The sequence below is a fragment of the Aspergillus glaucus genome, assembly GCF_001890805.1.
Source record: "Aspergillus glaucus CBS 516.65 unplaced genomic scaffold ASPGLscaffold_26, whole genome shotgun sequence".
Taxonomy (NCBI): Eukaryota; Fungi; Ascomycota; class Eurotiomycetes; order Eurotiales; family Aspergillaceae; genus Aspergillus; species Aspergillus glaucus.
In genome coordinates this window covers 1-22,083 of record NW_019170478.1, presented here as the reverse complement: position 1 = coordinate 22,083, position 22,083 = coordinate 1, and the positions used below count along the sequence as shown (strand labels likewise).

The 22,083-nt window shown below is 49.5% G+C and overlaps 11 protein-coding genes and 1 non-coding gene across 12 annotated transcripts; 10 read left to right on the top strand and 2 right to left on the bottom strand.

The window, feature by feature from the left end:
• The first annotated feature begins 150 nt into the window (after nt 1-150).
• Nucleotides 151-4,728, top strand: ASPGLDRAFT_157758 (ion-transporting P-type ATPase SPF1). The gene is made up of 4 exons (XM_022542399.1): nt 151-302; nt 383-3,677; nt 3,732-3,868; nt 3,920-4,728. Coding segments are annotated over exons 1-4 (3,894 nt in total). The 5' UTR covers nt 151-300; the 3' UTR covers nt 4,380-4,728.
• Nucleotides 4,729-5,116: 388 nt separating this feature from the next.
• On the top strand, nt 5,117-5,975 carry ASPGLDRAFT_51893 (uncharacterized protein). Its single transcript, XM_022547630.1, has one exon. It carries the CDS (start codon nt 5,142-5,144, stop codon nt 5,622-5,624), a length of 483 nt encoding a protein of 160 aa, XP_022396679.1. The 5' UTR covers nt 5,117-5,141; the 3' UTR covers nt 5,625-5,975.
• A 1,346-nt stretch (nt 5,976-7,321) lies between these two features.
• On the top strand, nt 7,322-8,893 carry ASPGLDRAFT_51892 (uncharacterized protein). The gene is made up of 2 exons (XM_022547629.1): nt 7,322-7,755; nt 7,817-8,893. The coding sequence occupies exons 1-2, from the start codon at nt 7,463-7,465 to the stop codon at nt 8,802-8,804; spliced, it is 1,281 nt and encodes a 426-aa protein (XP_022396678.1). The 5' UTR covers nt 7,322-7,462; the 3' UTR covers nt 8,805-8,893.
• A 141-nt stretch (nt 8,894-9,034) lies between these two features.
• ASPGLDRAFT_51891 (putative vacuolar segregation protein (Pep7)) lies at nt 9,035-11,780 on the top strand. The gene is made up of 6 exons (XM_022547628.1): nt 9,035-9,427; nt 9,505-9,527; nt 9,598-10,133; nt 10,183-10,557; nt 10,603-10,819; nt 10,871-11,780. Exons 1-6 carry the CDS (start codon nt 9,125-9,127, stop codon nt 11,502-11,504), a joined length of 2,088 nt encoding a protein of 695 aa, XP_022396677.1. The 5' UTR covers nt 9,035-9,124; the 3' UTR covers nt 11,505-11,780.
• Nucleotides 11,781-11,865: 85 nt separating this feature from the next.
• ASPGLDRAFT_t159 lies at nt 11,866-11,938 on the bottom strand. Its single transcript has one exon. It is a non-coding gene; the product is annotated as a tRNA-Lys (tRNA).
• Nucleotides 11,939-12,468: 530 nt separating this feature from the next.
• On the top strand, nt 12,469-13,930 carry ASPGLDRAFT_51890 (carbon-nitrogen hydrolase family protein). Its single transcript, XM_022547627.1, has 3 exons — nt 12,469-12,692; nt 12,746-13,185; nt 13,253-13,930. Exons 1-3 carry the CDS (start codon nt 12,514-12,516, stop codon nt 13,621-13,623), a joined length of 990 nt encoding a protein of 329 aa, XP_022396676.1. The 5' UTR covers nt 12,469-12,513; the 3' UTR covers nt 13,624-13,930.
• A 248-nt stretch (nt 13,931-14,178) lies between these two features.
• Nucleotides 14,179-14,908, top strand: ASPGLDRAFT_51889 (uncharacterized protein). The gene has a single exon (XM_022547626.1). It carries the CDS (start codon nt 14,667-14,669, stop codon nt 14,886-14,888), a length of 222 nt encoding a protein of 73 aa, XP_022396675.1. The 5' UTR covers nt 14,179-14,666; the 3' UTR covers nt 14,889-14,908.
• Nucleotides 14,909-15,363: 455 nt separating this feature from the next.
• ASPGLDRAFT_893560 (uncharacterized protein) lies at nt 15,364-15,722 on the top strand. The gene has a single exon (XM_022550465.1). It carries the CDS (start codon nt 15,452-15,454, stop codon nt 15,689-15,691), a length of 240 nt encoding a protein of 79 aa, XP_022396674.1. The 5' UTR covers nt 15,364-15,451; the 3' UTR covers nt 15,692-15,722.
• Nucleotides 15,723-16,324: 602 nt separating this feature from the next.
• Nucleotides 16,325-17,279, top strand: ASPGLDRAFT_1503041 (uncharacterized protein; the record flags this gene model as incomplete). The annotated part of the gene is made up of 3 exons (XM_022542134.1): nt 16,325-16,363; nt 16,411-16,462; nt 16,630-17,279. The coding sequence occupies 3 exons, from the start codon at nt 16,325-16,327 to the stop codon at nt 17,277-17,279; spliced, it is 741 nt and encodes a 246-aa protein (XP_022396673.1).
• Nucleotides 17,280-17,930: 651 nt separating this feature from the next.
• ASPGLDRAFT_51885 (uncharacterized protein) lies at nt 17,931-18,150 on the top strand. Its single transcript, XM_022547625.1, has one exon. The coding sequence runs from the start codon at nt 17,936-17,938 to the stop codon at nt 18,104-18,106; it is 171 nt and encodes a 56-aa protein (XP_022396672.1). The 5' UTR covers nt 17,931-17,935; the 3' UTR covers nt 18,107-18,150.
• A 40-nt stretch (nt 18,151-18,190) lies between these two features.
• On the top strand, nt 18,191-20,157 carry ASPGLDRAFT_1503039 (putative MFS transporter; the record flags this gene model as incomplete). The annotated part of the gene is made up of 3 exons (XM_022542133.1): nt 18,191-18,615; nt 18,669-18,863; nt 18,912-20,157. The coding sequence occupies 3 exons, from the start codon at nt 18,191-18,193 to the stop codon at nt 19,852-19,854; spliced, it is 1,563 nt and encodes a 520-aa protein (XP_022396671.1). The 3' UTR covers nt 19,855-20,157.
• Nucleotides 20,158-20,460: 303 nt separating this feature from the next.
• On the bottom strand, nt 20,461-21,565 carry ASPGLDRAFT_135711 (uncharacterized protein; the record flags this gene model as incomplete). Its single annotated transcript, XM_022541401.1, has 2 exons — nt 20,461-21,362; nt 21,424-21,565. The coding sequence occupies 2 exons, from the start codon at nt 21,563-21,565 to the stop codon at nt 20,461-20,463; spliced, it is 1,044 nt and encodes a 347-aa protein (XP_022396670.1).
• Nucleotides 21,566-22,083: the final 518 nt, after the last annotated feature.

The following is a 22,083-nucleotide window of genomic DNA, read 5'->3' as shown; positions in this document are numbered from 1 at the left end:
CCATACTCGTTGTATATAGGTCACGTGATCTGTTTGTGGTGGCACGTGGTTTCGGCCAATCAGCGAGCGCGCCGTCATCAAGCTCCGGGCTGGGCGGCGAAACCTCCGGCAGGAAATTATGAGGTGGCTTCTTTGAGAGAAGAAGATATCATCACAGCGACTCTTTCTTTCAGCTTTGGGAAGTTGCTGGTGACTGAATGGATTTATTCTCTTCTCTTATGATTGTTTAATTATCTTCCCCCTTTTTTTACCGTCTTTCGCTTCTGAGTCGTCTGACCGCATGGTCATTCGAATATCATCATGTCAGTGCTCCCCCCCGTGCCCTTAATAGTTTGAAAAAAATAAAAATAAAAAAGACCGTTGCTGATTGATTATTACGCAGGGCGAAACTCGTGGACGATCCCCAGATCAAATATGCGTCGCTTCATAACCCGCTCCCTACCCAGCTCCATACCTACGTGTGGCCGTTCCTCATAATCTGGCCCGCGTTCTTCGCGTTCTACCTCTCCTCTGAGCGCTACGACAAGTACATTCAGGGTCAGGAATGGACCTTCGTGTGGTCTGGGACGATCATCACGCTCCAGTCGCTTCTTTGGTTAATGACGAAATGGAACATCAACATCGAGACGTTGTTCACGGCCACCCGCGCCAACTCTCTGGATACCGCGCAGCTTATCAAGGTCATCCCGGACACCAACGCTGGTTCGGCTGAGATCTGCTCTCTGGTTCACGAAGTGAAGGATGGAAAGAAGACGTTTTCGTTCTTGTTCCAGAAGCGCCGTTTCCTTTACTACGCGGACCGTCGGTCTTTCGCCCCGTTGACCTACGTTCTCGACGACGAACCGAAGCCCGCGGTCAAATATTTTCAGCAAAACCGGGGCTTTGAAACCGAGACCGAGATCAACCGCATTCAGGAACACTATGGCGACAACAAATTCGACATTCCGGTCCCTACCTTCGTCGAGCTTTGGAAGGAACATGCGGTGGCGCCGTTTTTCGTCTTCCAGATCTTTTGCGTCGGGTTGTGGATGTTGGATGAATACTGGTATTACTCGCTGTTTACCCTCTTCATGCTGGTCGCGTTCGAAAGTACCGTAGTTTGGCAGCGCCAGAGGACTCTCACTGAGTTCCGGGGCATGAACATCAAGCCTTATGATGTGTGGGTGTACCGTAACAAGGAATGGCAAGAAACCACCAGTGACAAGCTTCTCCCCGGCGATCTGATGTCCGTCAACCGGACCAAGGAAGACAGTGGTGTTGCCTGTGACATTCTCTTGATTGAGGGTAGTGCCATCGTCAACGAGGCTATGCTTTCTGGTGAAAGTACCCCTCTTCTCAAGGATTCGATCCAGCTCAGAGCCGCTGATGACCTGATCGAGCCGGAAGGATTGGACAAGAATGCGTTCGTTCACGGAGGAACCAAGGTCTTGCAGATCACCCACCCCAACACCAGTGCTGAGGGCACAGAGCAGCAGAAGCCTAGTATTCCCGCTCCGCCAGACAATGGTGCCCTTGGTGTTGTCGTGAAGACCGGATTCGAGACGAGCCAGGGTAACCTGGTGCGCACCATGATCTATTCCACGGAGCGTGTCTCTGCGAACAACGCGGAGGCCCTGCTTTTCATTCTGTTCTTGCTGATTTTCGCGCTTGCCGCTTCGTGGTATGTGTGGCAGGAGGGTGTGGCCAGGGATCGCAAGAGGTCCAAGCTGCTCCTCGACTGTGTCCTGATTATCACCAGCGTTGTTCCTCCTGAGCTTCCCATGGAACTCAGTCTTGCTGTTAACACCAGTCTTGCTGCCCTGAGCAAGTTCGCTATCTTCTGCACTGAGCCTTTCCGCATCCCCTTCGCGGGCCGTGTCGATATTGCTTGCTTTGACAAGACCGGTACTTTGACTGGTGAGGACCTTGTTGTCGATGGTATTGCTGGTCTCAAGTTGGGTCAGGAGGGTGCAAAGGCCGAGGCGGATGGAGCGCAAACGGAACTGGCCAAGGCCAACGGCATTGACATCAACACGACTCTGGTTCTTGCTAGCGCTCATGCTCTGGTTAAACTGGACGAGGGCGAAGTTGTTGGCGATCCGATGGAAAAGGCTACTCTGCAATGGCTTGGCTGGACTCTTGGTAGAAACGATACTCTTACTCGCAGGGCTGGCCCAGCTAGTGGCTCTCCTACCAGCTTCGTTGAATCAGTCCAAGTCAAAAGACGCTTCCAGTTCTCTTCTGCCTTGAAGCGCCAGAGCACCATCACGTCCATTACCAGCGGCGACCGGAAGACGTCCAAGAGAAGCAAGTCTACCTTCGTGAGTGTCAAGGGTGCGCCTGAGACTATCCGGACTATGCTTGTTGAGACGCCCCCGCACTACGAAGAAACCTTCAAGTACTTCACGCGCAATGGTGCCCGTGTGCTTGCTCTCGCCTGCAAGACTCTTTCGCCCGAGGCTGAGCTTTCGCAAGGACGCATCAACGACTACGCCAGAGACGAGATTGAGTCCAACTTGACTTTCGCTGGTTTCCTTGTTTTGCAGTGCCCTCTGAAGGAAGACGCCATCAAGGCCGTGCGCATGTTGAATGAGAGCAGCCACCGTGTCGTTATGATCACTGGTGACAACCCTCTGACTGCCGTCCACGTTGCGCGTCAAGTCGAGATTGTGGACCGTGACGTTCTGATCCTTGATGCACCTGAAAACGACTTCTCTGGAACCCGCCTCGTCTGGCGAAGCATTGACGACAAGTTCAACAAGGACGTTGACCCTACTCAAGATCTGGACCCGGAGATTCTCAACACCAAGGACGTTTGTATTACCGGTTACGCCCTGGCCAAGTTCAAGGGCCAGAAGGCCTTTGTCAACCTGCTTCGCCACACATGGGTCTATGCTCGTGTCTCTCCCAAGCAAAAGGAAGACATTCTTTTGGGTCTCAAGGATGGCGGCTACACCACTCTGATGTGCGGTGACGGTACCAACGATGTCGGAGCCTTGAAGCAGGCCCACGTCGGTGTTGCGCTTCTGAACGGTTCTCCGGAAGATCTCGCCAAGATTGCTGAACACTATCGGACGACAAAGATGAAGGAAATCTACGAGAAGCAGGTCGGCATGATGCAGCGATTCAACCAGCCCTCGCCTCCCGTTCCTGTGCAGATCGCCCACCTCTACCCTCCTGGTCCCAGCAACCCGCACCACCAGAAGGCCATGGAACGCGAAACCCAGCGCCGTGGTGCTGCCGCTCTCGCTTCCGTGAACAACGCGCAGTCCGATGTCGTTGAGACGGTCACTTCTCCGCAAGCGCAGGCTCTGCAGCAATCCATGACTCCTCAGCAACAGCGCCAGCAGCAGGCTTCCGTGGGGGCCGCTGGATTTGCCGACAAGCTTACCACGTCCATGATGGAGCAGGAGATGGATGAGAGCGAGCCTCCGACTATCAAGCTGGGTGATGCTTCCGTGGCGGCGCCGTTCACTAGCAAGCTGGCCAACGTTATTGCTATTCCCAACATTCTCCGTCAGGGACGTTGTACTCTTGTTGCGACGATTCAGATGTACAAGATTCTTGCTCTGAACTGTTTGATTAGTGCCTACAGTTTGAGTGTTATCTATCTCGACGGTATCAAGTTTGGTGATGGCCAGGTCACTATTAGCGGTATGCTGATGAGTGTCTGTTTCCTTTCTATCTCGCGTGCCAAGGTATGTTCTCTGTCCCCCAATGAAAGAAATACTGAATGCTAATATGCTTTGTAGTCCGTGGAAGGTCTGTCCAAAGAACGACCGCAGCCGAACATCTTCAATATCTACATCATCGGTTCCATTCTTGGACAGTTTGCCATTCACATTGCTACTTTGATTTACCTGTCGAACTACGTCTACTCTATTGAGCCGTATGTCTTTCCCTCACAAAATCACGGTATAGCACGCTAACAATTCCACAGAAGATCAAACGACATCGACCTCGAAGGCGAATTCGAGCCATCCCTCCTCAACAGCGCCATCTACCTCCTACAGCTCATCCAGCAAATCTCGACTTTCTCCATCAACTACCAAGGCCGTCCCTTCCGCGAGTCCATCCGCGAAAACAAAGCCATGTACTGGGGTCTCGTCGCCGCCTCCGGCGTCGCCTTCTCCTGCGCCACGGAGTTCATCCCCGAAGTCAACGAGAAACTGCGTCTGGTTCCCTTCAGCACAGAGTTCAAGCTTACTCTGACCGTCCTCATGGTTTTCGACTACGCAGGCTGCTGGGTGATTGAGAAGGTGCTGAAGCATTTCTTCAGTGACTTCCGGCCCAAGGACCTTGCTTTGCGGAGACCGGAGCAGTTGCAGAGGGAGAAGACTAGGAAGGCGATGGAGGAGTTGCAAGCTTTGGCGGAGAAGGAGAGGCAGAGGAAGGTTTAAATTAGATATCTATGGATCGTTTTGTATTTGCTAGAGTATCTATTTGTTGGGGTGAATGATGATTTAGATTTCTATAGAGTGGGAAGACTGCAGATATTGATGTGGAAATATTGCTTTAGTGAATAGTGGTCCAGCATTTTCATTTCTTATATGCAGTTCTGGGCATACTTGATGGCGGGAACGTAATCCTTTGATCCTCTACTATCAGCATCAGAAACAAGAAGAACTCAATCCACAAATTACAGAATCCATTCGCCTCTATTCAATCAACGAAAGAAAAGAACCCCATGACGACTCCCATCACCGGTGGTGGTGGCTCTACCTCTTATGACACCGACTGGACTGGAATCCCAGCACCACCCGCCCCCCGGAAAAGCAAAACGCGGAGACGGCCTAGAACCGGGCTGGAATGCACAGAAATATTAGGGCTGGATTCCCGGCCCAGTCACGGTGCAGCTTTGCCGCTGGTCGAATCGCCCGTGTGATGTCAGTCGGGGTCATAGGTATCACTTCGTGCCCTAAGGCAAGACCGTCACGGGAGAATATGGGGATATAAGGAGGATGAGAGTTGCTTGATGAGTTGGTTTTTGGATAGCAGATCAAAACTGGCCAGCTTTGATTTAATAGGAAAGGCAACTTCCACAAACGTTTCTCACTTCGTTTCATTTATTCATTTTCAAGATATAAACCAAAAATAGCAAAAACTTGAAAAAACCACAAAAAACCCCCCCCCCAAAAAAAAAAAATCGCAACACAACCAAAATGACCGACTACACCGACACAAACACCTACGGCACCACAGGCACCGCCTACGGCACAACCGGCAACACCTATGACACAACCTACGACAACACAGGCACCGCCTACGGCACAACCGGCTACGGCACCACAGCCCGTGACTACGACACAACCGGCTACGGAACAACAGGCTACGGCACGACCGGCTACGGCACAACAGGCTACGGAAGCAGCTACGGGCCCAACGCCTACGATAATACCTACGGGACAGCAACTTACGATAATGGATATGGGACGACTGCGTACGATCCTAGTACGGGCGCGTACGACCAGCATATGGATTATCGGACGGATGGGAGTCAGAGACATCATCGGGAGAGGGTGAATCCGAGTGGGACGTATCGGCATCGGGATGTGGATAGACGGGATGATGGGAGTACGAGAGTGCATAGGGAGTATGATAATCCGAATACGGGGACGAGTTATCATCGGGATTTTGAGCGGTAATGTGTTTGGTTTTCTAGGGGAAAGGGGAATGAGAAGGGTTTGGCGTTTGGGGAGGATGAGAAGGTTAGATGGGGGGATCGTTAACTAATGGGTGGTAGATTATATATATGGGATTGGATTGAAAATCAGCAAAAAGGTTTAAAAAGAGAAAAGGATAACAAAAAAAGACGGAAAAGCGTCTAAAACAGAAAGAAAAAAAAAGTGGAAAAGAAAAATCTACAAAAAAAAAGTGTTGTGTTTTGTTTTGAGAAAAGTTTTGATTGTTTTGCTTTTTGCTTGTTACTTGTATAGACCAGTCTTTTGTTACTTAGTTACTTAGCGAGTTGCATAGAAATATCACGATCGTTATGACCCATTTATATCCATATTGATAGCGGGACAGGCCGAGTCTTGTCGTTGATATCAACCAATGGCTGCTTTTGTTTAGTTATGCATGGATCACGGCATACCAGGGTAAATGCTTGATTCCAGTAAGCGGTACCTGCATGGCTACATATGCACATAGCACGCCATATCTATGTATTACTTTGTTAGCAGTATGGACATCTTTGTAGATACTCATGTATAAGCAGTTAAACGTACTTATACAGCGTATTGAGTAACTAGTTAACTAACTACATACCCAGAGTATATAGTAGTGGACCCGTGGCTAATGCACGTTTCCCCGGCGATTCGTACCTTTTCGATTCGAAAAAGCCTCAATTAACCTTGAGGACCGCCCCGTTTCGTCCGAGGGCATCCATTCAAATTCTTCAATACACGCCACACCTCTAACCGAGTCCGGCATAGTCCGCTCTCCAGAGATTCCACTGTCGCAGACTCCACTGACTGTACTATGGCATGGGCATTGATTGGACCATAGAGACACTAGCCACAGTTGAATGGGCGCTGCTCACCGAATCAGTGGTCTTGTTGGTTGGCGGGTATCTTCGGTTTCGGGACACGCACTGTGCTGGTTATTTCTTCTCTGTCTTGTCACCGCTTCATATGGACTCCGGGGTGTGCACGTAAAGATATCCATATACTTTTATACAGCACTCCGTACAGCTGTGTTGTTGTGTTGTATATCGCATAATGTCTTTGTTATTGCATAGCATAGCACCTATGCGATACCACTTATAGCGCAGTGCATCATCCTAAGTACCCTCCTCTAGGTGGCTAACGCGGAACCGCGGTAACAAAACTTCGAACCTTCTGGCATCTGGCATCGAAACCGACCGAATTATCTGCCGCTGGTCCAATCAAAGTGTACTCCCAGCGGTAAAATTTTGCTCTTAGCGGGTCCGACTCGGAATGGCCCTTGGCCCCTCATCGTATGCCTCATCGCATGACCCCTCTACATCCCACCTGCTTGTACTGTGTACAGAATATGTACTTTAGCACTGTATAGTGGTCAATTGCTCGTCTATCATCAATTCACAATGCTATATATCCTCCATCCAATGTAAATGAATGTACATAGTAAAGATACTTGACAGGAGACCGTCAATTCGGAACCATCAAAATCTTTTTTTTTTTTTTCTTGCCATCCCGGTAATGATCCACGGAACTATACCGAACGTGGCAAGCTTCGTTGGTCCCCGAGAAATCGCAAGCCCTAATTGGCCAGTATACAGTGTGCGGCGAACCGAAAGCGCGGCGTGGAAATAAAGGAAACGCAGAAAATGCCCCATTGAGGAAATCGATTTGTTCCACATCCCCGAAGAGGGAGGAGGGGAGTTGTGTCTATATAAACGAGGGGTTGCTCGTTTTCTTAACCATTCTTTTCCTGTTCACTATCTTTCATTCTTAACTTGTTAGATACCCCCCGTACATTCAACATCTACTAGTTAATCACAATGGCTCCTCCCGCTTCCGACCCCACTGTCTACCAGGCTCACCACGATGCCTTCGCCGCTGAGGGCCTCCCTACCTCCCCCGCCGGATGGGTTGAGCGTGCCCAGAAGGTCGCTGGCATCCTTGCCCCCGACGCTGCCGCCCGTAACATCGAGCAGAAGGTCCCTCACGCTGAGGTCTCTCTCTTGAAGAGCTCCGGTCTGACCAAGATCCTCGGTGACCCCAAGTACGGTGGTGGTGGCCAGACCTGGGAGGTTGCTTTCCGTGCCATCCGTGAGCTCGCTACTGGCGATGGGTAGGTCAATCCCCTATACTTTGGGGACCATGAATTGAGGCTAACGAGGTTGATTGTACAGCTCCGTTGGTATGCTTTTGGGTTACCACTTGCAGTGGTCCTCCCTCACCCGCGTTATCGGTACCGAGGAACAGAAGGAGCGCTGGGAGAAGACCATCCTCGAGACCAACTCTTTCGTCGGTGCTGCCGTCAACCCCCGTGACAACGACAGCCGCATCACCCCCAACGGTGAGGGTCTCGTCTTCAACGGTTTCAAGAACTTCACCACCGGCGGTGCTCTTTCCGACCTCATCGTCCTCGAGGGTGTCCACATGGAGACCAACGACCACATCTTTACCATCGTCCCCACCAAGCAGCCCGGCTTCCAGTTCGCCTACAACTGGCACAACATGGGTATGCGTCTGACCGAGTCGGGCTCCTGCAAGATCGAGGAGATCCCCTTCGAGTGGAAGGACGCCCTTGGCTTCGACGTCGAGGCCAAGAAGCCCATTAAGGAGCTCCTCGAGTCCCCCTACGAGACCCTCCTGGGCCCCATCTTCCAGCTCGTCTTCTCCAACTTCTACAACGGTATCGCCCGCGGTGCCCTCCAGACCGCCAAGGGCTACACCACCACCACCACCCGCCCCTGGCCCTTCACCCACAACCCCCAGAAGAGCGCCCTCGACGAGCACTACATCCTCGCCAAGTACGGCCGCTACCTCGCCTCCATCCGCGCTGCCGACGCTCTCTGCGACGTCGCTGGCAAGGAGATCTCCGACCTGTTCCACGGCTACGCTGGTAACAAGCTGGACTTGACTGCCCGCCAGCGTGGTGAGGTCGCCGAGTCCGTCACCGCCTGCAAGATCACCTCCTCCCACATGGCCCTCGAGGTCACCGGTGGTGTCTTCGAGGTCACCGGTGCTCGTTCCACCTCTGAGAAGTACAGCTTCGACCGCTTCTGGAAGGACATCCGTGTGCACACCCTGCACGACCCGTTGGCCTACAAGGAGAACGAGCTGGGCCGTTACTACTTGACCAACGAGATCCCCACCCCTTCGTGGTACACTTAAGTTATTGTGACATGATGGTTTGGTATGATATGATGATATATTAGCATGTAAATAATTAGTAGATTGCATAAAAAATTCATGTACAGGTTACAATTGCATTTTCTCGTAGAAATCCATTTTTTCGTATAGTTACTATTGGCTGGTTTCTGCCTCAGGAATCATTAGGCGCCAACCCCATGATTGCCTTTCGCCGCCGCCTTCTCCTTGTTCCGTCAGCTCCCCTCTCGCTGGCCCCATCTTCACCACCTTCTTTCTACTTCCCAAATTACTCCCTTCTCCCCCCACCACCAGCTTCTCATGCTCCCATAAAAATCCTAATCATGCCCTTAAGGACGCTGGGTGGTGGTCGTGTCCTGGGCAATGCGAACGCTTTCACTTCCGCCGCGGCCTCATCATCTCCGCAACAACAACAGCAGCAGCAGCCCAAGGGTGCTGCTCGGATTTTGTCGCCATCCGCCAGCAGCGTTTCTCTCGGGTCGCAGGCATCCGCATCGCAGTTCTCGTCGGCGGAAAGCCAGGATTTGATTTCGAGGATTTCGTTGGAGAATGGTGATACTTCGATATCGGCGGCCCCGGCGGCGGCTGGAGCGCAGCTTGCTTGTCCGATTTGTAGTGAGGAGATGGTATGTTTCCTTTTTTTTTTTTTTTTTTTTTTTCCCATGGACTGTTGGTTTTTATTTTAGGATGCTGATTGTTGTAGGTGACTTTACTGCAATTGAATAGGTACATTCCTTTCCTGGATCCCCTTCCCCGCGCTTGGACAGTGATTAACATACCCTCCCCGGATCTACAGGCATCTCGACGACGTCCACCAAAACCTCGAAGACGACCGCCAAGACGAAGTAAAAGACTGGTTCAAAGTGCAAATGGAAAAAGCAAAACGCTTCCAACCACTCGCCGTCCTAAACCAGAAACTCAAAGGCCTAGACGTCTTCGAATCGAACGAGAACATGCAACCATCCCTCGCAGGACCCTCCAGTCGGCCCCTCGCTCCCGCTGCTGCTGCTTCTTCTTCTTCGCAAGTACCCGTACCCGTTTCGGTTCCTGATAGTGGTCCGAGGCCGTTGGATCCGGATGATGTGATTACAAAGGAGCATTGGCAGCCGAGGACGTTTAATGATATTTGTTTGGAGCCGATGTGCGGGAAGAAGTTGAATGCGACGAATGGGTGTGTGCATTGTCGGAAGTGTGGGAAGTTGTTTTGTGAGGAGCATACTATGTATCAGATGAAGTTGTCGAGGTCTGCGCAGCATGAGCCGGTTAGGGGATTGTGGTCTAGGGTTTGTGAGACTTGTTATAAGTCGCGGGAGGGGTATAATGATCATAACGGTATGCCGGTTTCGTTCATATTTGGGAATAGGTTGCTGATGCAATACAGGCTTGGTAAGGAATCAAACCGACGCATTCCGGGCCATGCGAAAGCCAGTCGTCGACAAATCTACGCTGGAAATGTCTCGGTTAGAGAAACGCTTGACACGACTCACTCAACTGCTGGCCAGTCTGCCTTTGGAGCAGATCCAGTCCGGGGGGAACAAGCTTTGGTCGATATCGTGGCAGAACGATCAACGCAAGGCCCTTGAGCAGACGATCGTCAGCTGGCAAGACGATGCGAGCGTTCCCAGGTGTCCTTTTTGCCAGCAGGACTTTTCCGCTTATACTTTTCGGAGACACCACTGCAGGACTTGCGGGCGAGTTGTTTGCGGTGATTCGATGACGGGATGTTCCACGGAAGTACCGTTGAGCGTTGCACCGAGTAAGTATTCTTGCAGGAGGTGGAGTGTTGTGCTGACTCTTGTAGTGTCGAGGGTGCCTGCGGAGAAAGGTACTATGGGTTTAATTGATGTCGATATTAGGCTCTGCAAGGAATGCAGAGCAACCCTATTCAATCAGCGAGATTTTGAGGCAGATATTTTGCGGAAACCTCCAGACCTGAGAGCATACGAGAATCTGACGCAATTCGAAAGAGGCATTCGAATCTTGCTACCAAAGTTTCAGAAACTTCTGGCAGCTCTACAGTAAGTATACCCGTTGCATGCTTAATCGCATATTCTCTAACATCGGTTCAGAGATTCGAGACGGCCACCTTCGGCCGCTCAAATAGCAGATGCCTCCAAAGTCCGCAAGCGACTTATCGATTCCTTTTCCCAATATGACGTCGCGGCCAGACGAATCCGCGACATGCCAACTGATTCCATTACGCAAAAATGCCTCCAAAAGGCCGTCTACCAACAAGCCAGCAACTTCCTCCACCTTCATATGCTTCCTCTGAAATCCCTACCCAAGATCCTCAAACACGCAATACCTAATGGCCGCCTACCAAGCGCCACAAGTTCTCCCGCCCCTAGCAGTTCTCCCGCCAATGGCCACCGACCACACGAATCCGCTCTTGCATCTATTAAATACGGAAACCCCGCGGCCAACGGCAGCACCAGCAGCGTAACCAGCGAGACAAGCAGTGCTATCTCGGCAATGGAAGCTGAAGAAAAGTCTCTTCGCGATCGACTTATTGTACTGGAAGAACAGAAGTTCTTCGTTTCCGAGATGATTGCCGATGCGAACCGTCGTCGCAAGTTCGACGAGGTGAGCAGTCTTGCTGTGAATAGCGAGGATCTTAGTCGGGAAATTGATCGCGTTAATGGGATGTTGGATGGTTTGGATTTTGAGGGTGTATATACTACTACTGGTCAACCGCAGGTATAGTTTGGTTTTTTGTTCGGTTTGTATAGCAAATCTCTACCGGGGTTCCGCTTGTGTTCGCGGCGAATGGCCGGTGACTTGGTGATCTGGTGTTTTGAACGGCGTTTATTGCTATGATTGTTTGGGCCATTGCATAGCACGGCGTTTTGCGCTTTATTTACTTCGTGGGATATTGATTGGCGAGCTCGTTTACATATATTTATCTTTCTTGAATATATTTACTTGACGTTGGCACATCATTTGAATGATGCGATTTGAGCGGCCTTGCGTCTACCTGGCGAGCACAAAAAAAAAAGACTAGGATGAAAAAAATTGTCCAGGAAAAAGACAAAAAAAAGTGATCAATCGTGATCGTCTTCAGAGAAGCCGAACGCGGGGGTCGAACCCGCAACCTTGAGATTAAGAGTCTCACGCTCTACCGATTGAGCTAGCCCGGCTGGGCTTGTTGAATGAGGCTACCAGGTAGTGTCTTATAAGCCATAACTATAGTCGGCCCACATAATTCTACTGTCGCATAGCTGTATGGACGACAACCACACACCACAACCCACTCGACTGCATTGAATAACTACTTGTTGTTGGTCCTTGGATTTCTTGATTTATCACTCCAATTCCAATCCAGGACCCTTACTACAATGCTTCGCGCATTGTTCATTCATCCGGAAACATGCGATACGCAACGTATATTCCGCTCGGCCTCCTGGAGCGGATGAACAAGAAGGGTACGACACCCCCTCACTCTCAATAGTAACTTAAGCCGTTATTCCGAAATGGGGAGATAACCTATTTTCCTCGGGATTTGGCGGATGGGATCCGCAACTGCAATTACCATATACTTCACTCACCTTATTCTGGCTGGTAGTACAAAGTACAGAGTAACGGAATGCATTCCGCCGTGGGCGATGCTTCAGACACTAAATTAGACTCTGTATCGTATGCATTAGTGCTGTCATTGCTTTTAAGTTCACCTTTCCCCCCTCGATCGTTGAAGTGATCCCTCAAAGAAAGCAACATGGCGGAATCGGACACCCAGACAATCCTCGTTGCAGCTGTACAAGCAGAACCAGAATGGTTAGATCTACAAGCTGCAGTCAACAAGACATGCTCTCTCATCCGAGACGCCGCTCAGCGGGGAGTACGGTTGATTGCCTTTCCTGAATGTTGGATACCAGGGTATCCGGCTTGGATATGGTAAGAACAAGCCTGTCCTGCGCAGTGTAGCATATACTGATACGGAGATATAGGACCAGACCAGTCGACATGGAGCGATCCGTCGCATACATCCGCAACTCCCTACGCTACGACTCCCCCGAAATAGAGAAAATCCGCACCTGCGCGCTCGAAAACAAAATCAACGTCGCTCTGGGATTTTCAGAAAACGACCACGGATCTCTCTACATCGCGCAGTGCCTTATAACCGACGATGGAGAGATCAAGGCAAAGCGTCGCAAGTTTAAACCCACGCATATGGAACGTACCATCTTTGGGGATTGCACGGGGGATTCGTTGTTGAATGTGGTTGATACGAGTGTTGGGAGGGTAGGCGCGCTGTCGTGCTGGGAGCATCTTAATCCGTTGTTGAAGTATCATACTTTTCATCAGCGGGAGTTGTTTCATGTGGCTGCGTGGCCGCCGGTGCATCATCATTCTGGGGGGTCGGAGTTTTTTAGTATGTCGCGGGAAGGTAAGTTACTTGTTTTGGGGAGCATAGTAATGTTTCGGTTTGCTGATGGCTTGTCTTCTTCGAATAGGAACTCGTATCCTCTCTCAGACGTATGCCATCGAGTCATCAACTTTCGTAATCCATACGACTTCCCTAATATCCGAGAAAGGCATCAAAACAATGGGAACTGGCGATGGTTCTTTAATGAACGTTCCAGGAGGCGGATCATCCGCAATCTTTGGCCCCGATGGCAGACAACTCACAGACGACCTCCCCGAACACGAGGAGAATCTTGTTATCGCCGAAGTCAATACAGACAAAATACTCGAGACCCGGTGTTTCGTCGACTCGTGTGGCCACTACAGTCGGCCGGATCTGCTCTGGTTGGGCGTTGATTTGGAGGCGAAGAAGCGAGTCCGCAGTCAGAGCTCGCCCTCAGCACACCAGCAAGACACTTGATTATGGATAGTCTACCAAACTAATAGACAAGAAATCAAGTGATTTATTCCTTTCTGAATTAGGAGTTACTATCTGTACCAATAACCCGAAGATGTCCGTTTAGCTACAACGCCTAAGTCCCGAAACTTCAGCAAAAAGTACCCGACTTCTCTACGCTGACGGACAAAGGCCCAAGCATGGGTATTTATTCTATTTATTAAACTTATAATTTGAAGGTAAAGCTGGAACAGAGTGGTGACTTTCACCTTGATCTTCCAGGTAGATACCACGATGGTTGTGTGTCCCACAGACAAGTTTAATATGCAGCAATCATACTATTTAGTGAAAATACATGGACCGTTGAAAACGAAAACGAACAAAGAAAAAAGTATATAGCATGTTCCGGCTGAAGATCAACCGTTTCCCCCGAGCCAGGACCCAGAGAATGGCCAAAGATAGCATTCTCACATCATCACATGAGAACATCAATCAGCGACCTTAATTGACATCACTTCTGAGGACATGGCTGGTGGAGAAATAATTCTCTCTACACCAACATATATTGCTACACTTATTTTTCTCTACATTCTAATTTTCATCGATTTATTCTTTCCATCACTTCCTGGTGTCGCTCTATATGTGAGTTTTCAATGTCCAGTGACTTTCCCCGTGACTGCCTGGAGAGGCTGCTCTTTCCTCCCCTGACTGCTCGGAGAGGCAGACTGCTCTTTTCTCGCCCCTCCACCCTGTTTATGTCTCTGTTCCAAGCTATTAGTTAAGTAGACTCCTCTGCGTCGCCAGCGCTTCAGACGCGAACCATAGAAAGGCAATCGGGGTGTGGACCCCTGGTGAACTTGCCAGACGATTGCATAACACGACCCTACAAGGACATCAAACACCTCCAACTTGCCGCCCAGGAGGTTTTAGACGGACTTGCTCGCAACCACGGGGGGAACCAATTCATTGTGTTGCTTAATGTTCCGGCTGATGCAGCTGAAAGGTTCGAAACGGACAAGGCTGTTCTGGGGGGGATACAGTTCAGAACCATACGGGACGGGAATGCCATGCTCATCAAAATTGTGCCATCGGGGCACCATGGTTACCCGACGTCAAATATGCGGTCGATGATTCCTGATAGTATCAGTCGGATGGGCTACTCGTGGGATGAATACCAATGGGGCTCTACTACGACACACGAGAAGACTGTGTCTAGTAAATCAAAAATGCCTGATGGGTGTCTATATTCACCGTCACGACGCCCTGAGCATGGAGCACCTCATCCTTGACCGAGCTTGGTTCTTGAAACAGGAGTATCTGAATCGCTTCCTAGGTTGCACAAGGACGCTGAGTGGTGGCTTGCGAACAGTGGTGGGGATATTCGGGTTGTTCTGATTCTATCGATAAGCAAGGCAACAAGGAAGGTCGTTCTAGAGCGATGGCAACTCGCCCCGATCGGTACACCAACCCCACTGAGTCCAGAGACTGTGTCGAAGTTACAGCAGGAGAACACCCCGCCGCCTATGGAAAAGCAAACTATCGTGTCCCCCGAAAGCGCCTTTTGCGCTCAGCGCATGGAGATCTCGCGCGCGACCGATACCGTTACAGGCGGACCATTGCATCTTCCGTTTCTGCCAATTATGGACAGCAACACCCCGAGAAAGGGCGACACATAATTGTTCTATTTTAGTGATGACAAGTTGCTCCGCTGCTTCAGTTATATATAGAGGAGCCATGTCCACCGTCGAGGTTGTAGGAGAAGGAGAAACGTGTTGATCGGAAGAAGGGTGAGGGTTTGTTGGGGCGAAGAAGATGGATAAGTGCGTCGCTTCTGTTGTCTTGGTTGAATGTTATGCTCACGGTTACAAGGAACACTAAAACCCTCGACCGCTTGCACTTGCTCCTTTTGTGCTCTTTTCACTCGTACCGCATCTCTTGGTTCTTGGACTCCTTCTTTTTGACCAACAACAACGCATTACTTGCTTACCTGACATCACTCGTACTTGCACACGACTTGTTCAGCGTTTTCGTTTTGATTGATGAATTACATACCGGGCTGTCGTTATTGTTATACCCTATGGACTTGCTATAAGCTGGTGATTTGTGTACCTTTTGTTATACCTTACAAGAAAAAAGGGGATTGGCTGGCCGATTTTAGTGTGAGCAGTTAGTATAAGTATGCTTGTTTAGAGGCAAAGACAATATACTGCTCCTATTGCATTCATGAGGATACCCAGAAATACTCTAGCTAGTCACAATGTAGAGCAAGAATGCTTAGACACACCCCTGAATAACCCTTCTAACACTCACCACCTAGAACCACATCCAAAAACTTGTATAATCAGCCGCCTTCCGCTCTCAATATCTCGTTACCAGCAACAGCTGTCAAGACCTCTTCCTTCTCCAGGTGCTGGGGCTTATGGCCTGCCCCATGAAATTTTCCGATGAGTTTGTAATGGAGGCTCTTGTAGTTGACGCTGAGTAAGTCGGCAAACTCCTTTGACCGATTACTGCAGCCTAGTGAGGGGGAAACAGTCGGAAAATTTTAGGGTTAGCATCTTCGAGTCGAGTCTTGGTGTTGAGATAATCACTCGGGTTTTGTAAAGCGCGTGGATTATGCTCAAATCTCAGGACTTCAGCATAAAACCACCGAATCCCTCTTATTTCCACGAGTAGCCGAGTTCTAAGGGTGTCGATTGATTATTGGAGGTGGGAGATAGAGGTCATGCATTCATTCGCCACCATTGCACAGGCACTCTTGCTTGTATCTCGACATTAGCTTTTATTTCGCATTTGGCTGCGTCAATAAAGGTCCCAGGCGGTGACGCTAGGGGCCAACTCATCGTGAACCCAAAGAATACAGGTAAGCTTGACACAAGCACCATAGGACCTGCACCACTGCGGGTAAACCTTACCGCTGGTGCACCCAAGCCGATCGTCAACCACAGTGACGACCGCAGCAAGAGAGTGAACTCGCAGCCGAGCAGAATAGGTGGACATACACCAATGCAATTAGCGACCAAACTTAAGTCAATTGCAAGGACACCACCACGCGCAGCAATGGACCGAGCAATGGACCGACATCACGCATAGGAATTGCCAGTGCTCAACCAGAGCCGGAAGACCCTGCATGCAAGTGCAAATTTGTATCTTCAGGCTTGATTGAGCAGGTTGAAGATTTTCATCCAAAGGAATTAAGCGATTGTATTGTCCTGCTCCGGAACGTACAAAAGGGGACTGAGGAACAACGACGACAGAAATTTTGCTCTAATCATACTATTGTACTTGCACGAAAGCTAAGTCTCCAGACTGAAGCGGTGGGAATCAATCACATCACCACGAGAATTGGACAACTGGCTGGGAAGCATGAGACCTTGACACAGTGCGTCAAGAATAATGCTAAGTGGTTTAGGCACGATTTTGACCACCCAGTGGTGATCTGCCTACAGTCCAGAAAATCCAGGAGCCCCCATATTGCCCCCCAAGCCGTCTACGGCTACAAGAGACCAGCTAAAGAAAGAAACGAGCCCACTGACGCAGAATCTCCAGATATTACAGGTCTAGCATTACTCACAGGCGCTCTGAGAAAGCGTATGACATGGAAGACGAAAGAAATACGGGATGGCCTCAACAAAACTTTTGGCACAGACAAATACATTCGCCGACGGTTTACTAGCTAATGACCGGGAAGGGTAGTGAGGGTTGCCACAACGGACACAGAAGAAGAGCACCAAGTAACACTGTCCTCTATATGCTTGATCTGATCTTTTCCTTTCCTTTCCTTTCCTTTCCTTTCTTTTCTTTTTCCTTTCCTTTCTTTTATTTTTTCTTTTCTTTTCTCTTTCTTTCTTTCTTTTTCTTTCTTTATTTCTTTTTTTAATTTTAATTTTAATTTTTTTCGCATTCTTGACTTTTCCTTGCAGTCGTTTTTCTGGTCGTTTTTCTTGGCAAAATGATTTTCGTATTGACTTGGTATGTTGACCCCACGCTGTATGGCATGGCCTTGAATTATCACTCGAGGATGCTGGCTAAGGCTATAAATGAATCACATATATACAGCATACAATTCTCCTCTTCCCCTCTTCCCCTCTTCCCCTCTTTCCTAACATTTCTTTTTCTTGGTTCCGTAGTTGCTGCACATTTTCCGTCCCCTCCAAAAGAGAACCTGGTGGGCTCATTGGTGATGCAATTGTTTCAAGGTCATCCCATTAACAATAGCTATACCAGGGGACTTACCAGAGTCCGGGCAGCGATCGATATCACCATATGCCATGGATGCGTTGGTACTTGGCACGCAGGATGTGTAATGTCTGGATAATCAATTCTCAACCTCAATATGTTTGCAGGTCGCATCGGAGGTCAAAAACGTGGGGGTGCTGTCAAACCTCCCCGGATCTGGGAATCCGGGGGGCGTGGGGGTGACTTTGCGGGGAAGCCCTACTCTGGCGGGAGTGTCGCACGGTTCGCTGTCGATCTGAGAGATTCAAGTCTGTTCATGAGGAGTTGATAAGTCCTGTGATTGTATATAAACTGGCTTAACCATAACTTTTCACATACCACTACTCTACCGCAATCCAATATATTGCATACCATGGCAAACAAACCCCAAACAACCCACCACGAAAACAACCCCCCCATAAAACCCCCCAATATAGACCCCACAAGCCTCGTCCGTATCCCTCTCACCGAAGAAGACAGCAAGCGCATCCGCCGCAAGACCGACCGCGTCATCCTCCTCATCCTAATCTGGGTCTACTTCCTCCAGATCCTGGATAAAACGGTCCTAGGATATGGAGCCACATTCGGCATGCAAGAAGATGCACATCTCACGGGGAACCAATACTCGCTTATCGGATCGATTGCGCCGATTGCCCAACTTGCGTGGCAGCCATTCTCGTCGTTTTTGATTGTGAAGGTGCCGCATCGGATTCTTATGCCGGTGTTATGTTTTGGGTGGGGGGTTGCGCAAGCGGCGATGGCGGCGTGTCATAATTTTGGGGGGTTGATAGCTACTAGGTATGTGTTTTTGTCGAGTTTTGAAAAAGGATAGTTTGATTAATTGTTGATAGATTCCTCCTCGGCCTCTTCGAAGCCGGTTGTCTTCCGCTATTCAGCATTATTACTAGCCAGTGGTATCGTCGCGCTGAGCAGCCTTTGCGCATTGCTGCTTGGTATAGCACCAATGGTGCTGCGACAGTCGTTGCAGCGGCTCTTTCGTACGGACTGGGCCATATTAAATCGCATGTACTATTTCCATGGCAGATGTAAGTATCACCCTTCAGAATCAGCAATACCATCTCATGTGGTCACAGTATATTCCTCTTCGTCGGCCTGGTGACAGTAATAACCGCCCCCTTCATCTACTGGAAACTCGACAACGACATCCCCTCCGCACGCTTCCTAACAGAAGAAGAAAAACCGCAGGCAATGGAACGCCTCCGAGCAAACCAAACCGGTACAGGAAACCGCGAGTTCCGCATGACGCATGTTGCAGAAGCAGGTCTTGAGCCGAAAACATACCTCTGGATCGGAATGGCCATGTTACTGAACATCGGCGCAAGTGTGACCAATGTTTTTGGCCCGCTTATTCTCAGCGGCCTCGGGTTCGACAAGTACGAAACTACATTGCTCAACATGCCGTTCGGGGCGTTGCAGTTGATTGTGATTTTGGTCGCGAGTTACCTGGCGCAGAAGGCTCGGCTTAAGGCAGCGATTCTGGCGGCGTTTATGCTTCCTGTTGTTGCGGGGTTGGCTATTCTCTATGCTATTCCAAGGACGCAGTCTGTGCAGGGTGCTTTGCTGGCGGGATATTATCTGCTTGCGTTCTTGTTCGGTGGAAATCCACTAATCGTCACTTGGATCGTGGGTAACACCGCGGGCACAACGAAGAAATCCATCGTCATGAGTCTCTTCAACGCGGCTACCTCGGCGGGGAATATCGTCGGACCCTTACTATTCAGTGAAAAAGACGCCCCGGCCTACCATCCTGGTCTCCGGGCGTGTTTGGGGATCTTTGTGGCTTTGGTCGCTGTGGTACTTATACAGTGGGGTAACCTTGTTGTTTTGAATAGAATGCAGGAGCGTCGGAGGGTGAGGAACGGGAAGCCTGCTAAGATGGTTGATCGGTCGATGATGGATCAATATCAAGAGGAGGGAAATCAGGAGGATCGGGAGGATCGGGAGCAGCAGATTGGGGATAATGCGTTTTTGGACCTGACGGATCGGGAGAATGATGAGTTTGTGTATATTTACTGATTGATATGGCGGTGTTCGAGTACTAGTTAGTTTATGACCCTTTATGATAGCAACAACTTGCAGTGACTTTGCGTGTACACACTGGACAGAATTGTGGCTTGGGATATGTCACTAAACCAAGTATCCCTGATCACACACGTTCAAGAACGCGAAAGACGCTGAACCGACAAGCCCTAACACTGACATTTAGACTTTCAGCGCCCTCACCCGAGCCGTCTTCATACCCTTCACCGAGACAATACTTCAACGTTGCCGTTTGACACACCGGATCAACCCATAAGCCAGTCTTCCGACCCCCTGGATGACCAATTCGATAAGCTCCATCGCTCGACCAAGGATCTCCATTTTCTATACTGAAAATTTCCATAAGATGTAACGGCTGAGAACCATTCCATCGAATAAGATGGAACTGTGGCTGCAGCTGGAAAAGGATATGCGAAATGGCTTTGGGATCGAACCAAGCCCCAAAGACTGTTTCTGATGTCGAGGATGTCACATCGTCCCCAGTGAAGAGCATGAGAAATGGGCATGGTGTCATTACGGGAAGCTTGAAGAATGATGCGCGCACGTTATCTGATCCCTGTGTAATTGGATCTAAAGCAATCCTCATATCTGCGGATGCTGTCTGCGAGCGGATGGGGGTTTGCTGTTGAGGGATGAATAATGAAATAGCTCGAAGGATTCGTGCAGGTATTTCTTTTGGCGCTTTTGTTGTCTCTGGTACTTGGTTGTTTGTGGTCTTCGGTGGTTGGAATAGAACAGCCCAGAGCTGGTGGAATCGTAGCGGTAGGTTTGGCTGGAATAGTCAGATATGCCCGATGAAGTGTCAATTGGACTTACCAGCAGATCCATTGTGCTGGGATGAAAATCCATCGGCAGACCTATGTCCTCTACCATAATTCTGGCAAGTTTCTCATTCTTAGAATTAGCCTTGTCAAAGCCCCCAAAATGAAAACCAAGACCCCATTTGGCCTTTTCGAGTTTCATCCGTAGCAAAATACTTAGGAGCATTGACAAATCTTTAGTAGCAGCCCGGCAACGACACCTCCTAGTAGGACCTTCATCAAGAAGCTTTCGGGCTACAGGCTCAAGCTGATCCGCAGATGGAGTGAAGTTCACATTTTGAGGCTGCGTCATGGCCAAAACATCCATCACATCGACCACGATGGATGCAGATAAACATGAATAACCATGATAAGGACAGGTCGCGCTCCTGACTACCCTGTCAAAGCTAGCCATGTGGAAGGAAGTAGCGTCCTTGTCAGAGCACCAGAAATAATCTCCTTCCTCCAACGTGCCTAGAAGATCGGTTCCTTGTGCTGCTAGTAATGTTACAGCGCGCTCGAATGCATCTTGGTCAATCTTGGCGTCAATTTCAGAAGAAGTTGGGAATGGGTGATAGGCAGAGAAATAAAAGCATCGCCACAAAAGTGCAATCTCGCTTTCTGAGAAGCTGGCATCGGGGTGGGCCTTTTCTATATACTTTTGTAGACTTTCTTGGGTCCAGTCTTATATGCCGATTTTGTTCAGATATTGCGATATGACAGAGTCATGGAGAAGTGTTCTTACAGTACTCTTGGGTTCCTTTATCTTTGATGCATGAAGCGTCAAATAATGTCTGCAGATGTTGAATCTGCCGGGTTCTTGGTAAGAGAGCTATTCGTAGGTCATTCAGAACAGAGTCTAGGTTAAATTGTATTAGTATCTGCATTTCTTGCTATAAAAAGGGATATCTTAGTTAAAACTGACTTTGTGTAGCGTTGTCCAGGTGGTCTTGGACCTTCTTCCAATGATAGTGAGGCCCAAGTTGGAAAAAGCTCAAGAGTATATGCAATATAGTGGACATAGCTTATTGAAGTTGCTTCTCTGGTTTTCAAGTGCTTGATAACACGATTTGGACAAAAGAAATACATGGAAATTAAGAACGAGGCTGACTCTAGCATCACCGCCACGATCACGAGACACAAAGTGCTTGTTAGTACCCGGCGGGTCACGTGTCGCTGGGTCCGCCCTCGCTTCGGTCCAAGAGGCTATTTAGGCCTGTTAGCCTACCACCTCCGAATACACACACACAGTAGTAGTAGTAGTTGCTATTTTACGTCGGAAAAGTGGCACGTGCGCTGGTCACGTGCCCACAAAGATCTGTTAGTACCCACCGGGTCACGTGTTTGACCGCCCTCGCTTTCTGCCCAGTAGACATAGCTAGCCTGAGCCGATAGGCACCCAATC

Excerpts from the sequence above, each read along its gene's own strand:
- ASPGLDRAFT_157758 (XM_022542399.1), top strand. Across the intron at positions 3,678-3,731 it reads TTTCTATCTCGCGTGCCAAG|TCCGTGGAAGGTCTGTCCAA; the intron begins GTATGTTCTCTG and ends TATGCTTTGTAG. Across the intron at positions 3,869-3,919 it reads TACGTCTACTCTATTGAGCC|AAGATCAAACGACATCGACC; the intron begins GTATGTCTTTCC and ends ACAATTCCACAG.
- ASPGLDRAFT_51893 (XM_022547630.1), top strand. The coding sequence starts at position 5,142 with ATGACCGACTACACCGACACAAACACCTACGGCACCACAGGCACCGCC.
- ASPGLDRAFT_51892 (XM_022547629.1), top strand. The coding sequence starts at position 7,463 with ATGGCTCCTCCCGCTTCCGACCCCACTGTCTACCAGGCTCACCACGAT. Across the intron at positions 7,756-7,816 it reads GAGCTCGCTACTGGCGATGG|CTCCGTTGGTATGCTTTTGG; the intron begins GTAGGTCAATCC and ends TTGATTGTACAG.
- ASPGLDRAFT_51891 (XM_022547628.1), top strand. The coding sequence starts at position 9,125 with ATGCCCTTAAGGACGCTGGGTGGTGGTCGTGTCCTGGGCAATGCGAAC. Across the intron at positions 9,428-9,504 it reads CGATTTGTAGTGAGGAGATG|GTGACTTTACTGCAATTGAA; the intron begins GTATGTTTCCTT and ends TGATTGTTGTAG. Across the intron at positions 9,528-9,597 it reads ACTTTACTGCAATTGAATAG|GCATCTCGACGACGTCCACC; the intron begins GTACATTCCTTT and ends CCGGATCTACAG.
- ASPGLDRAFT_51890 (XM_022547627.1), top strand. The coding sequence starts at position 12,514 with ATGGCGGAATCGGACACCCAGACAATCCTCGTTGCAGCTGTACAAGCA. Across the intron at positions 12,693-12,745 it reads GGGTATCCGGCTTGGATATG|GACCAGACCAGTCGACATGG; the intron begins GTAAGAACAAGC and ends ACGGAGATATAG. Across the intron at positions 13,186-13,252 it reads TTTTAGTATGTCGCGGGAAG|GAACTCGTATCCTCTCTCAG; the intron begins GTAAGTTACTTG and ends TTCTTCGAATAG.
- ASPGLDRAFT_51889 (XM_022547626.1), top strand. The coding sequence starts at position 14,667 with ATGCTCATCAAAATTGTGCCATCGGGGCACCATGGTTACCCGACGTCA.
- ASPGLDRAFT_893560 (XM_022550465.1), top strand. The coding sequence starts at position 15,452 with ATGCTCACGGTTACAAGGAACACTAAAACCCTCGACCGCTTGCACTTG.
- ASPGLDRAFT_51885 (XM_022547625.1), top strand. The coding sequence starts at position 17,936 with ATGTTTGCAGGTCGCATCGGAGGTCAAAAACGTGGGGGTGCTGTCAAA.